The sequence below is a fragment of the Lissotriton vulgaris genome, chromosome 9, assembly GCF_964263255.1.
Source record: "Lissotriton vulgaris chromosome 9, aLisVul1.2, whole genome shotgun sequence".
Classification (NCBI taxonomy): Eukaryota; Metazoa; Chordata; class Amphibia; order Caudata; family Salamandridae; genus Lissotriton; species Lissotriton vulgaris.
The window spans coordinates 574760152-574775573 of record NC_141697.1 but is presented as its reverse complement, the minus strand read 5'-3'; the positions used below and the strand labels follow the sequence as shown (position 1 = coordinate 574775573).

Sequence of the window (15422 nt, the reverse complement as noted above, 5' to 3'; positions counted from 1 at the left end):
CTCCCTAAAGGTGGGTTTGCCGGGTGCCCAGAACGTACTGGCTGAGGAACATCGTTCTCCCTTTAACCTCAAGATAAGAGTGGATCTCTGTTTCAATAAAGTCTGAGCACACGCCCAAGGGGGGCCCATAATACAAATAAGCAAATGCAACAAATATTCCTATACAGAAGATTTAGCTGTCTTGTCATTCTCCCAACACCTCCACCCCCATATATTTGTAAAATGAGAGAAAAAAGAAGAAAACACCTCTTGACTGCTTAAATCATGACTTTCAGTAGTTCCGCGCGATACGGTCTCTTTTTAGCCACATAATGTCTTACTTTCTTTATCCAGGAAATAGTGATGTTAGCCTGTGGGCTAACATTGTCTATTTATTAGCAATTTTCAGGATTTATGAGTGTTTTGCTCATTACAACACAGAGTTCAAGTGCTCTTTGACCTAATGTGTGTTTTATATGCTTGCAAATACAGCCTATGTATGGGTAACTACATTGTTTAGCCTCAGTTTTGGGGCTGCATTGGTGTCAGAAATAATGATATCTGTTGATACATATATGTGGAGCTAGATATATGTGATTTCCCTATATAATTTTATATTATTTCCGGGGTCCCCGCACATGGGCGGGAATATTCAGTTCTTATGACTTTGATGAGGATACCCCTGGAAGAGAACTGGGATTAAGGTAATTAACTTACCCATATAGGACATTATTTTTCATATCTAATGGGTCTAAGTTGGTATTTGTTTTACTTTGGCCTTACTGTTGTCTCTTTCCATAACTTTGGGAAAGGACCCTCAACCATCACAAAATTAAATGTAGCAGACAGTTGCCTCTGCTTCAAGTTCTGAAGCGAGTTGAACAATTTTAGTCTGGCAAGGATCCACTGGAGAGCCTGACTTCGTGTTCTGGGGAAGCTTCTTAACTTTTCCCTTAAAAAAACGTCTGAAAGGAGGCTAAGAAAACGGAATTCACTTTTCCATTGCCCTTCATTGGCGTGTTTTACTTGTTAATGGTCATTCACGCTCCTTTCTCACCTAACTGCAGATGTCGATTATGTTTTCAACAGTGAGCTATATCTTGAAGTTGAGGTATATTTCCTTAATGAGTCTGCCTCAACGAGGGCTTTACAGGTGATGGCCATTCTGCAAAAACAAGATAACGAATTAAAAAACAAATATTTGAAAAAGGACAAATTCTGAAGGAAAAAAAGAATGAAATCAAAGGCAAAGTTGTTTTGAAATATTCATGATAAGCAGATATGTAGAAATATGGTATCTTCGATGAAGAAAAGGATTACAGCAGTTGTCTGAAAATTTCTGTACCTGTTTTGCTGACATGGACTCCTCCTTGTGCATTATAAGAAAAGCAAGATGGGAGCATAGAGTTTTGTTTTTAAAACCCAAAGTAATGCATTTCAATAGTGTTTCTCGATTTACTTGAGTGGTGGAATAATTTTGAAGAATATGAATAATGTTCATGATGAACATTCCATGATGGAATGTGTCTTCCGCATGTGATCATTTCATGTCAGTTCCACTTTGTACATGGGCTTTGGGGAAATCTACCTGGCCTCTTTAAGGGTTGATTACTTTTTTTAATTTTTCTGCAGGAAGTCGCCACTCACCAACAGCAGTGCCTGGCCCTGGAAAAACAACATCTGCAAGATTGCACCCGTCTGCGGCAGGAGCTTCAACAGGCAAAGAACGATGGGCAGGAGTTGCAGGCCCAGGCAGATAAGGTACCATGAGACCAATGATCCATACTACCAGATAACACTTGTCTGCAATTTTGGAATGTCTTGGATAATATGTCCTCAGCATGTCACAAATATACATGCCAATTCATTTCAAGAAGCATCATTCTTATTTAGAATTGCTGAGGAGGGCCTTAAGGCATTTACTTTTTTATAGAATAAAAGTTGGAAGTCTGTTTTGTGAAAGACTGTGAATGGTAGTAGTAGTAGTATAACTTTATTCAGTTTTTTCATTAAATCATAATAGTACACACAGAAATAAAAAACAATCATGAAAAATAGTCTGACTCTTATAAAAAGAATAAAAAGAAAAAGAGTCTGACTCTTTGTATTAAAAACAAGTTGTGTCCTTAGAAATACGGAGATTACAATACAGGTACGAAAGGCTTATAGTTCCATAAAGGCTGAGCAACATTACATATAGCCTACACGGTTCAACCCCTAACTAATGGACATCCTCACAGGGAGCAAAATTTTAAGTGCATGTGCAAAAACATTTCATAGAACAGACTTAAGACTCCCAAAAATTATGGAAACAATCAGCGAGAAAATACAAAATCAAATGAACATACTCTTTGCAAATGTAATATCCCAGATAAAAAAGTGACAGAAAAAAGCATACATTTGGCCTGATTCACAGAAGTAATCTGAGACGAAAGTCTAACTTTATGACTTTCGGTATTCACAAAGGGCATTTACTGCCACTAAAGTTAGGCTTTTGGTCTAAGTTTAGACCAAAAGTCTAACTTTACTACTTCCTTCAGCCAGAGGGAGAAGCATAAGCGAAGGGGCAGAAACAAATAACATCTGATATAGATCCTGTTCTCAATTCTTCATGAACAATCTCGCTGGGAATACCTTGCAGGCCATTAAAAAGACCTATCATGAACATGTTTTTGACTATCTGGAGCGGTGCAATGGGCACTTATCCACAAATTTCAAATCCAAAACTTGCTATGGGGATACATTTGGCAGTATAAACATTGAGCATTGCCTTAATATGTTTATCCCTAAGCCTTCTCCAAAATTCATTAATACTATGGCTGGCCCTTTTAAAAGTCATGATATTTTTAGCAATGGTTGTCAATTAAAATAAGAATCAAGTAAGATACCCAGATAGGTAAAATGCTTGACCCTGTTGATTAGTTGACCCCTGACTAGAAATATATTAGATCTAGTGTTTTGGGGCCAACCATCATAACCTCAGATTTGGAACAGGCCAAGACCATCCATGAAACTAATAAAAAGATCAAGGAGTCACAGCAAACCCTTGGCCATGTGTGCGTCTAGGTCTGTGTCATCTGCATATAAAAAGGCTGGTAACGAGCGGCCATCTCTTGCTCAATTAAAACAGACTCCAGACAATTTATATAAAGGATGAAAAGAAAGGGGGCCAGGATACAGCCCTGGTGAACCCCTCTCTTCAAACTAAATTGCTCAGAGCATCCTCCAATTACGCTATACAGCACGATAATCATGTAAACCATGCAGGAAGGCAACAAGAGTGGGTTCAACTCCTCGTAGACCCCAGCATGGCCCAGAGCTTAACTCTATTAAAACTATCAAAGGTTGAGCTGAGGTTCATGAAGGCCCAGTGAATTGCACTCCCCTTTTCCCATGTGTATTTAGAGATGATCAAACACAGTTTCACATTTTGTTCGATAGTTCCCCTCCCTGGCCTGAACCCATATTGAATCAACGATTAAACCTTCTGTTCTTTTGCCCAAGTAGTTAGGCGGGGCAGGAGCACCCAACTTCTCCAGTATTGGGGTGTCTTTCATAGATTCACATGCTTGAATATATTCCCCGTCGTCGGAGTGGGAGTCCCACGGTAAATAAAATAGCAATAAATGCTAAATATATAATAATATATAATAAATATGTATATACATAATAAGGAAAAACCTAAAAAATGCATACAATAACCATCTGGTATCTAACCAAGAATTTCCACATAGGAATGCATGGGGAAGAAGAAGTTCCAATGCAGCCTATCCTTGTCATTATGTTAGTCCAAACTGCAGCCAATCAGGCGCCAGCAGCCCTCTAGAACCTTCTCCTCAGAGCTCAAGCCCTCAGATTTTCTACCGCACGTCGTGTGTAAGGGAGTCTCCCTGAGCTCTGCTCAGTTTTCTTTCTTCAAGTGTTCCAGTTTCTTCCATAATGTCTTCAAGTAAGAAGTCTCTCTTCAGAGCTTGCTCCTCCTGTGGAAAGCTGAGATTATTTCATGATGACCCACACAGTAAGTGTATTTACTGCCTTTACCCGGACCATGAAGTGGGTACCTGTAAACTCTGTAGAAAATTCTCAGAGAAAACTCAAAAGGACAGAGAAGGCCGTTTACTTGTCTGGCTTCAGAGGCTTAAAGACAAAGATAGTGTAATTTCTGACGCTGAAAGTCTTGGGTCAGGCCGTTCTAAAGCAGCTTCTAAACGTGGTAGTGTGCAGGAGGTGCCTTCACCATTTCTTAAAAAGAGGAAAGTTTCCCTCACAATGACCCCTGCGGTGTCTTCACCTTTGCCTACCACGTCTGGGCCCACGAGACAAAGCTCTCAGGCTCCCTCTGCTTCAAAGTCCAGTTTTTCTGTGAGGAAAACGGATTTGCCGTCGACGACGGTGGTTTCTACTCCGTCGACGAGAATGGCTTTCTCTGGTTCCAAATCGACGACGACAGTCACAACGACGCTGGCCTCTGGATCGTCGTCGGCTTTAGCGTCGACGTCTTCATCGTCGATGAGAGTGGTTCTCAGCTCTAAGACTGTATCTTCTGTGATTCCTATTTCATCTTCAACGACGAAAAAAGCTCACTCGTCGACGACCCGGTCGTCGTCGACTAGAGGTGTGAAGGCTTTGACTCAGTCGACGCTCTCGTCGACGAGCGCACCGTCGACGGCTATCCTGTCGACGAGGGGACCTGTTCCATCTGCTCCGTCGACGACCGCTCCGTCGTCGGCCGCTCCGTCGACGACCGCTCCGTCGACGATGACTCCGTCGACGATGGCTCCGTCGACGATGGCTCCGTCGACGATGACTCCGTCGACGATGACTCCGTCGACGAAGACATTGAAAGTAAAGGTTCCGTCGACGATGACTCCATCGATACCACTGAAGACTGCTCCGTCGACGGTCTCCTCGTCGACGATGGCATCCAAGTCGATCCCATCGCAGAAGTCAATTGATGTCATGCCGTCGACGCGTACGCAGGACACAATTTCGACGCCGGCCTCTTCTTTTGCTACAATGCCTCTATTGCCCTTGCAGTCCAGCAAACCACAGTTCGAGACTCTTACAGAGCAAGAGATGATTAATCCTCCATCTCCGCTGTTTGCGACTGATTCTGATCAAGAGTCTGATGACCAAGCTCACAGTCTTTCGGATCTAAATATTAAGTGCCAAGACCTCAGTAACGACGAGGAAGATGTTTATGGCCAACATCAAACTACTCACACTCAAGTTCCGACTGCGATGTTGCCTATCTCCATGATATCAAACCTCCAAAGTATGTTGGAAGACTACAATCGGCGTTTCCCACCAACGCCACAGGTTACAACGGTCCCATCAGTAATGAATCCAGTTTCTAACCCGGTTCTGGCTCCTCCTCAACCAGCGTCGTCTGTAACTGTTCACCGAACTACATCAGTTCGTGTTCACACTACCATCTATCCGGAGGATGATGATGACGAGAATCCTCCAGAGCGTGAAGATGGTGAAGTTTCTGAAGTTGATGAGGATGGTGAGGAACATTTGGCGGAGTGGGATGACTATCGTGCTCAAACACCATCTCCTTCTCAGGTGCCTGCAGCGGATTCTCCTCCAGTAGACATCGCGGGCTTCCACCAGCTAATGGATAGGGCAGCACAGCGATTCAAATTGCCACGAGCACACCGAGAGGAAGATTGCTTCCTATACGATTTCAAAAACCAACCCCTGAAACAGATCCACACAGTCCCGATTATAGATTTCATCTGGTCTGAAGGAGAGAAAATAATGAAGACGCCAAACTCTCTACCAGCACAGCTGCCAAGGTTAGAAAAGAAATACAAAGCTCCTATAGGATCTCCAGCATGCCTTACAGGTCAACCTAAGCCCGACTCTGTCGTCACGCAGGCAGCTCAACGGGGTTCAAAGAATCCGGCGTCTACAATCACTGCTCCTCCGGACCGTGAGGGCCGTCGCCTGGATGCTATTGGGCGAAAATTTTCCTCCATGTCCTCTACAACAGTTCGAGTAGCTAACGCAATGGCCATTTTAGGCCGTTATGACCGTCAGGCTTGGGCTGACATGGCCGCCTATGTAGCGTTACTCCCAGATGCTTCCAAGACAGAAGCACAGAAAATTCTGCAAGAAGGAGAAAGGACGGCAGAAGAACTTATAGATTGTGCAGTGGATGTAGCCTGCACCGGTTTTCGCCAGCTCGCTGGAGCGGCCGTCCTGCGTCGCCAGGGTTGGTTACGCTCAACTTCGTTTCGGCAGGAAGTTCAGGCACGAATCCTAGATATGCCATTTGACGGCGAGTCATTATTTGGAGCGCATATTGATGAAGCGCTACAATCCATTAAAAAGGACACGGACACTGCACGTGCTTTGGGTACCCTTCAGTTTAAGAAGCAGCCCTTTCGGGGTGCTCGAGGACGTGGTACTACGTCCACTTTTCGTGGAGGAAGCAGTCAATACCGGTCCTTCAACCAAGGTAACCAGCGTTACACCGGTAATCGCCAGCAGTCTTCCCGTCAGCAGCCTGCCAGAACTTACAGAGGGAAGTCTAATTTCAGAGGACAATCCAACAAACGTCAATGACTCCTCTATCGAACGGAGAATTGGAGGTCAAATCTCTCTGTTTGGTTCTCAATGGTCCTCCATTACTACGGACCGTTGGGCACTCGACATTGTGAAGAGAGGCCATGCATTGGAATTTGTCGAGGTACCTCCTCCAACGCCACCTTCCGGACCACCACCTCCGCACCTCAAAGAACTATTGCATCAGGTTCGCCTTCTCCTTCAGAAAGGTGCAGTGGAAGTTGTGCCAAAGTCGCAGAGAGGGAAGGGGTTTTATTCCCGTTTTTTCCTCGTCATCAAAAAGAACGGAGAATGGAGACCAATACTGGACTTGAGAGCACTCAATCATTATCTCAAGGACCAGACCTTCCGTATGCTCACGCTTACAGAGATCTTGCGTTTGCTCTCAGTCGGAGATTTCATGACTACCATCGATCTCCGGGACGCCTACTTCCATGTCCCAATTCTAGCGGCTCATCGCAAATTCCTGCGCTTCAAGGTGGGGCACCTTCATTTCCAATTCAGGGTCCTTCCATTTGGCCTCCGTTCAGCCCCCCGAGTCTTTACAAAAATGTTGGCTCCGGTCATGGCTTTTCTTCGTCTCCAAGGCATACAGATATTCCCATATCTCGACGACTGCCTCCTGAAGTCACAATCCCACGCACAACTTCTACACCATACTGCAATCTGCCAGACAGTATTCCGTTCCTTGGGTCTGTCCATCAATCTGGAGAAATCTCAATTGCAGCCAACAACTTGCAAAGATTTCCTAGGAGCAACGCTGGACACCAACCTAGCCAAAGCATTTGTCTCCCGGGAACGTCAACAGAGGATCCTCCGGCTAGTTTCGCTACTTCTCGCAAAGAAGTGCGTTTCAGTCCGCTTATTGAAGTCTTTTCTAGGGATGGCTTCGTCATGCATCGCTCTTGTCCCTCATTGCCGACTACGAGCACGACCTATCCAACAGGCTTTGGACAAGCAGTGGCGTCAAGTCACCGGTTCCTTCAACGATCAGGTCTCCATCACCATTCCCATGAAGAAGGCGCTCAGATGGTGGGCACAACCACACCAGCTAGCAGCAGGCACGTCTTTTCTGTCCAACACCCCAGATCTAACACTGACGACGGATGCTTCCCTGGAGGGCTGGGGAGCTCACCTCCAAGACCTGTCCGTGAAAGGGAAATGGACTTTCCATCAAAAGACCTGGCACATCAACAAGTTGGAGCTTATGGCTATCTTTCTGGCCCTGAAATCATTTCAACCAGTGCTGCAGGGAGAGTCAGTTCTCATACAAACGGACAACACGACCTGCATGCATTATATAAACAAACAGGGCGGAACGAAGTCTCCGGTGTTATCCCGCCTGGCAGAGGCGATTTGGGACTGGTCCATCAATCATCAAATCCAAATCACTGCAGTACATCTTCCGGGGTTGTCCAACCTCCTGGCGGATTCCCTAAGCAGATCCCGATCATCCAACCACGAGTGGGAACTCCACCAGCCAACACTCGATATGGTCCTTCACCGTTGGGGATTCCCTGCAATCGACCTCTTTGCGACTCCAGAGAACCGCAAATGCCCCGCTTACGCAAGCTGGCATCCCCACAAAGGGTCCCAAGGCAATGCCCTTTTGATGGATTGGTCGAATCTCTTCGCCTACGCTTTTCCTCCGATCCCTCTAGTGCCTCGCGTACTTTGGAAGATGCGGAGAGAGCCTTGCCACATCCTTCTGATTGCTCCCAGGTGGCCACGACACGCGTGGTTCTCAGAGCTGCTACTCCTGTCTCAATGCAAACCCATTCTTCTTCGTCCTCGAATGGATCTTCTCTCCATGAACAGGGGTCAAATCTACCATCCGGACCCCTCTTCCCTGAGCTTGTCAGCCTGGAACCTGAGCACTGTGAATTTGCACATCTAAGCATCCCTCAGGAGTGTCGTAACATCCTCGCTCAGGCCAGGGCTCCATCAACTATAAAAACTTATAAGTTGAAATGGAAACGCTTTTGCCACTGGTGTGCAGACGCCGGAGTACATCCTTTGCGTGCCACGCCCGCTGAGCTCCTCCCTTTCTTTCTCCATCTGGCTCAGTCGGGTTTGTCACATGCTACTTTAAGAGTTTTTCTGGCGGCAATATCACGCTTCCGCCATGATGGCTCCGCCTCCTTATGCTCATCCAGATTGATACGTCAATTCTTCAAAGGACTTCTTCGGACTTTTCCTCCAGTTCGGCGTCCTCCCCCAGAGTGGCGCCTCAACATTGTCCTGTCACAATTAATGACTGCTCCGTTTGAGCCAATCCATAGCGCAGACCTCAAGTATGTCACCTGGAAGGTTGCGCTTTTACTTGCTCTGACGTCCTCACGTCGAGTGAGTGATATGCATGCTTTCACGATTAAACAACCATTTCTACAGTTCAAACCGGATTCTGTGCTTTTACGCACTAACCCTACTTTCCTTCCAAAAGTGCCGTCAGACTTCCACATTAATGAACCTGTTATACTGAAGTCTTTCTTTGCCAATCCGCAATCACCTGCGGAACAACGCCTGCACTCTTTGGACATTAAAAGATGTTTAAAGTTCTACATCAGCAGAACAGCCCAGTTCCGAAAATCGGATCAGCTCTTCGTGGCCTATGGCCGTTTTCAAAAAGGGCGACCAGTCACCAAACCTACAGTAGCCCGCTGGGTGGCTTCGGCGATTGCTTTCTGCCATCAGAAAGCGGGAAAGCCTTTACAATCTACAGTAAGAGCCCACTCTACCAGGTCTGTGGCCTCTTCAACTGCACTCTTTGCCGGAGTTCCATTGCATCAGATTTGCAGAGCAGCCACGTGGTCCAGCAGGCACACGTTCACGAAGCACTACAATCTGGGTGCCATGGCTGAAGGGGATACCGCAGTGGGACAAGCTGTGCTCCGTAATCTTTTTCAATAAGGTGAGCCTCTGTTCTACCCTCCTCCTATGGTTTCCAGTCTTATGCATGTCTTCTCTATGTATACATATAGTTTTGTAACTTCTATGGCATGGTTTACACCTGTTGATTCCAACCGTTTGTGTATACATTGCATCCTGGAAACTTTGTGTTCAGATACGGACTGCTTACTATTCTATATTCAAGCATGTGAATCTATGAAAGACACCCCAATACTGGAGAAGAACAATTGTTACTTACCTGTAAACAGGTGGTTCTCCAGTATTGGTGTCTTTCATAGATTCACATGCGACCCTCCCATCCTCCCCTCAGAGGCTCGCTTCTCCTCATAGACTCTGTGGTCACTCTTGTGCTACGAAAATCTGAGGGCTTGAGCTATGAGGAGAAGGTTCTAGAGGGCTGCTGGCGCCTGATTGGCTGCAGTTTGGACTAACATAATGACAAGGATAGGCTGCATTGGAACTTCTTCTTCCCCATGCATTCCTATGTGGAAATTCTTGGTTAGATACCAGATGGTTATTGTATGCATTTTTTAGGTTTTTCCTTATTATGTATATACATATTTATTATATATTATTATATATTTAGCATTTATTGCTATTTTATTTACCGTGGGACTCCCACTCCGACGACGGGGAATATATTCAAGCATGTGAATCTATGAAAGACACCAATACTGGAGAACCACCTGTTTACAGGTAAGTAACAATTGTTCTTATGATTTAGACCTCAATATCCACCAAAGATCTAGGTCTGTGCCTGGTGAATTGACACTGATGCGGGCAATTTCTTGACCACACAATCTGCTTCGACTGGTGCTGTCACCAATAGGCCTCCTCGAAGTTATGTTGTGCTTGTCCTCTCGTTCCGTGTTTTGTAACTTCCTTGATTTCAGCTCTGAGGGAACTTGCTTTTGTGATAACAAAATGCCTCAGTTTGTTTATCACCACCCATCCTCCCAGCAGAAACTTAAGTTTTAGCAATGCAAAGCTGGGTACAGATGATCATTTAATTGCACGTCACACTGAGGTTGAATGAACCGGGGCCGGGAGATCGGAGAAATCAAACAAATTTTGCACCATTTAAGAAAAACGAACAACAGCCTCTTCAAAGAGCCATTTCTAACCCATCAATTTACCAATGGGACAACACCCCCTGCTCTGCAAAAAAGAATGATAACCTTCCTGAATACAGATGAAACACACTTGATCAGATCTGAAATCTTTGTATGTTATCCACACTCCCCCAATGAAGAAATCCCCTGATTTTGAAGCAATAGCCTTCACCACACCCAACTGCTACATGAACGGCCCGTTTGGTTTCAAGCCAGTTCACATCAGATCAAAAATCTAAGTAATTAAATTATTGTTCTTCAGCTCTGAAACACTCACGTCTGCAGCGAGCCACAATCTTGACTGTGTAAATATGGCAGTAGATACTCTTGTTTTAATAAATAGGATATGCTATGTCTCTGTCATATATCACCTGGGGGCTAGGGGACGATCCTGAATTGCAAGTGCATCTTGAAGAGTAGATAAAAACTGTAAGCCTACGGTGCTGTTGTGTTGGAAAAGTCAATGTGTACATGTCTGTGAGTTGTATTATCACCCCTTATTGTTTTCTTATTTTGTCATTCATCAAAAGAAAGAGCACACCGTTCTCCTGACAGATATTTTCTCCTTTGTATCTCTCCCACCAGCTGAAATCCCAGCACCTGAGTGGGGAGAAGGAGTTGGATAAACTGAGGGAGGCTGTCCAAAGGGCAGAGCGGGAGACCCACATTAGCCAGAGCAAAGTTGAGCAACTGCAAGCTGATCTTGAGGTAAACGGCCAGAGGAAACCGCACTGATTAAGTTAAACTTCTTTAGTTGTAGTAATATCCTGAGGACAGAATTACATAACGTTGAATTACATGTTCCTGGGATTGTGATATTTAGCATGTTTTGATTTATGGAATGTTGTCACAGTCTCACAGAACATTCCTGGAGTACTGTTCCAGTTATAGCTAAAGATTCCTCAAGTGATGTCATTGTTTGATGTCTCATTGCTAGATTGATGCTAGATTTGCACAGGAACAAGACTAAGATCTTTCTTAGTGTTTGTGCCCCTCTTCCTAGCGCTGTGGAAGGACAGAACTGCTAACTCTAAAGTCATACTCAGTGTTGTGCGTGGACATGGTATTCATCTTTTGTTGTCAAAGTTCACCTCCTTTTTCATTTCAATAGATTTTTTTTTCGGCCTGAGACATTGTCTAGCTGCTCCTTGTGCATGTTGGCTCATTTCTGTATGTAATTTGACAAAAAAAAGACTAAGGGCCTGATTTAGATCTTGGCGGGACGAGTTGTTCCTCTGTGGTGGCGTTTACAAGTAGTCGGTCGAGCTGACAGAGTTCCTCCTGCCATTTTTACATGCGGGCTGGCTGAACGGCCATCCGCATCAACAGACTGTTTTCCATTGCGTAAGCAGCACACCTCCATTGATGGGGCAGACTCCTCTGCTGGCTAACAGTATTCCGTCACCATCAGGCTGGCAGGTTTGCACAGAGCCTATTTCGATTTTCCTGTTGTGCTGCTTATGTCCTCGCAGCTGTTTCCTGACGGAGTGAGTCCTTGCTGGAGAGGAGACTGGTAAGCACTACTTATTAATGTGTCACTACATATGTATGTTGCGTTGGCTTAAAAAAAAAATACATGCAGATAATGTGCTATTCCCCCTTTTTTTTACAGATAGCATAGCAAACAAACAACATACACACACTATTGAATGTACATCCACAGGCACCACAAGCACAACACTCACCACAACACTCACCACAACAACAAAAATGTTTTCAGTGTCAATAGAGGTGTGTTAGTTTTACCTTTTAAAATGAAGGCTAATGCATTAAAAATAAGAAAAAATTGCATGTAAGAGCAATGTAACAATTCACAAGGCTAAAGCAAATGTCAACACATGATTCATAGTTAGACATTTGTAAAAGAAGCTTACCTTAGATCCCAGCGACAATGGAGTTGATTAGTGTCATGGCCAAGTTGTAGCAGCAAAGGAAGGACTTGGAGAATGGGGTTAGCACGGAAACATAAGTGGGAAACCGAAAAAGGTAACTTTCTACCTCATTTCCTTCGATTCTGCCAACTCAAGGTAGGAGGTATCCCCACTTTAGCTTCTTCAACTGAAAGGCACATCGTGATTGGTCCGGCAGTAATCTTGACTGGACTCCCTCCAACAGCCGCTCATGCCTATGACACTGTCTACGTGCGAGAACAATTCTGGTGGGGATGGCAGCACTCAGACCGTCTTTCGTCCATAGACCCATCAACATCTAAATAGAGATGGCGCACTGTCAAATAGGCGGGTGGTCAAACCTTTGGAAAACTGATGTCGGGGCTAGATCTGCCAAGATCTAAATCAGGTCCTAATGCTGAGCTTTTTGGTACCGTAAATCCCCTCTTTTTCCAGTGATATGGGTGAAATCCCTCTGCACTCCTCCGCACCCTATTGAACGGGCTTGAAATTTAGGACTGTACATTGATGGTGAGCCGTCATTCTTACCCCTTATAAAAACTGCTCTTAAATCAATCTTCTACCACCTTCGTCTTGATAAAGGGATCCTACGTCTCCTCCAATTCTGCAGAAAAGTTTACTAGTCCTTGCATTCATTATATCCCAACTTGACTATTACAATGACATCTATTCTGGACTTCCCAATATAAAATACAAACAGTTTAGAACCATTGTAATCAACGCATATTCATATGAGCCAACAAGATAACATCTCTCCTGCACTAAAATTTTCCACTGACTATTCAGGACAGCTATCAACTCAGTTTGCCCTAGCTATTTCACCAAGCAGGTTATCCCTTATCAACTCAAAGCAAACACAAGGAGAGGATGGATAGAGCGCTGATACTTTTCAGACACTCACCCCCCGACAGAGATCTGAGTTGAATCCATCATTGTTCTTTAGCTCACTTCGCCACCCCGGTTCAGGCCCAGCCATATGCAAATTAGTCTTGACCCTGTTCCTCATGGGAACAGTCCAGCCCGAACTGCCAAGACAGGTCTTCCCTGGACCGGAAACAAGCTTCCTGGGACCAGTTTCGGGGTAACGCTTCTCATTAGCCAGCCTAACTTGAATCCAATGGAAAAGTGAGAAAGGGACCCACGTCTGGACGTATCCTGCCAACATAGGGCGATCAAAGCAAACACAAGGAGATGGTGGACGGAGCGCTGAAACTTTTCAGCCATATGCAAATCAGTCTTGACTGAAAACAAGCATCCTGGGACCGGTTTCGGGGTGACACCCCTCATTAGGCAGGCCAGCTTGAATCCAGTGGCAAAGTGACCTTGCTTGGCAGTTCCAGGTGGACTGTTCCCATGAGAAACAAGGTTAAGACTGATTTGCATATGACTGGGTCTGAACAGGGGTGGCAAAGTGAGCTAAAGTATGATTATGGATTCAACCCAGATCTAAAAGTGACTAGGGGGTGAGTGTCTGAAAAGTGTCAGCACTCTGTCCATCATCTCCTTGTGTATGCTGTATTCTTTATCAACTAACAAGAAGCCTAGGGTCTGACAAGCTCAGCCTACTTTCCATCTGTCAGATGTCTAACAAACAACTTGGTGGAAGATTCATCTGAATGACTCTTCTCTGTGAAGTACTTTACCACCAATCTGAAACTTGAAAATGCTTTCCTCAAATTCAGAAAAACTCTAAAAATGCATCTCTTTAGCCATGCCTTTGGTTTTCCCTTTTTAATGGCACCTAGGTGGTTATTATACCAACTTGACTATACTCGGCAAAGATATCTTTCTCTTCAGCCATTTAGATGCCAAAGATGTGTTAGTTGCCTCCTCATCTGAGAGAGATTATCTGATAATGTGTTCCACGGATCTCAAGGCTTTTATAGCGTCCTTCTGTCTTCAATGAGATAGGTCCTTATCAGCAATCTTTGTCAATCTTTTGACCAACTTATTCTTCTGAAAAGTTCTTTGTTGTTATTGTATCAAATCCCTGAGTGCTCTGAGGCTACCCTAAGTGGTACGCAGTGCTTTAAAAAAGCTATACAATACATAAATTAAATAAAGGTTACTCCACATCGGGTACAATGTATTGGAAGCTATTTTACAAAAAGTAACTCTTTACATTTAGTTGTTGATCAGAGCAGTCATACATTTACTTAAGTAAAAAAAAGTTGCCCAGGTAGAGTAAAGTTTTCCATTTTGATGGATTCAGTAAAGGTCTTCTCTCCTGCAGCAGGAAACTACAATTTGAAATACTTAAATGTAATTCAAACAGTTTGCTTAGAGTAATTGTAGTGAGTAAGTACTCAGACAAGAAGTAGTTGAAGAAGTTGTAGGTTTTTTATTCACAGGTGCCGCGCAGCGACCAGCAGGGGAAAAATCACAGAGTAATTGACTCAGAAACACGAGTCTCACTAAACATTCCAATAAAGAACTTTTAACTATCTAGCACAAGAAGGTTTGTGCTTATACTTCGAGGAAATGAGACCACTACATTATCCTCCTCCTCATACAAATTTAAAAAAAAATTACAAATATAGATAAAACATTAAGAACAAAAAATAAAGGTAACAAAAATTAAAGGTATACAATGTGGAGATCTAACGAAATCTTGCAGGAACAAAACACTGTCTATTGCTCCTGCGCAAGACAGTTGAGGAATGATTTGGAGATTCATTTACAACATTCTGCCCCCTGAATTTCTTACAATTCTTGATACATTCCACCACTGCTTGTTTTCCATTCTAACAGCATTTCCCTAAACTTTCTCTATAACCATTGGATTTGAGTACTTCGAACAACCTTTCTTTTTATACATAGGAAACTTTACACGTACTATGTCACCCAACAGCAAAAGTATTTGAAATTGCTCTTTTTCTCAAGTCAAAATAAGCTCTTTGTTTAGATTGTGCCAAAGAAACATTCTCTCTAACAGTGT

General features: G+C 44.1%; 1 protein-coding gene across 3 annotated transcripts in view; it reads left to right on the top strand.

Moving 5' to 3' along the window:
- The window catches only part of LOC147691857 (uncharacterized), a 496690-nt gene that overhangs the window by 305166 nt on the left and 176102 nt on the right, over window positions 1-15422 (top strand). For all 3 annotated transcript variants that reach the window (XM_086938132.1, XM_086938131.1, XM_086938133.1), the window contains exons 9-10: window positions 1612-1740; window positions 11160-11282. In XM_086938132.1, the coding sequence (XP_086794258.1) occupies window positions 1612-1740; window positions 11160-11282 (252 nt within the window). The remainder of the gene's footprint in view (window positions 1-1611; window positions 1741-11159; window positions 11283-15422) is intronic.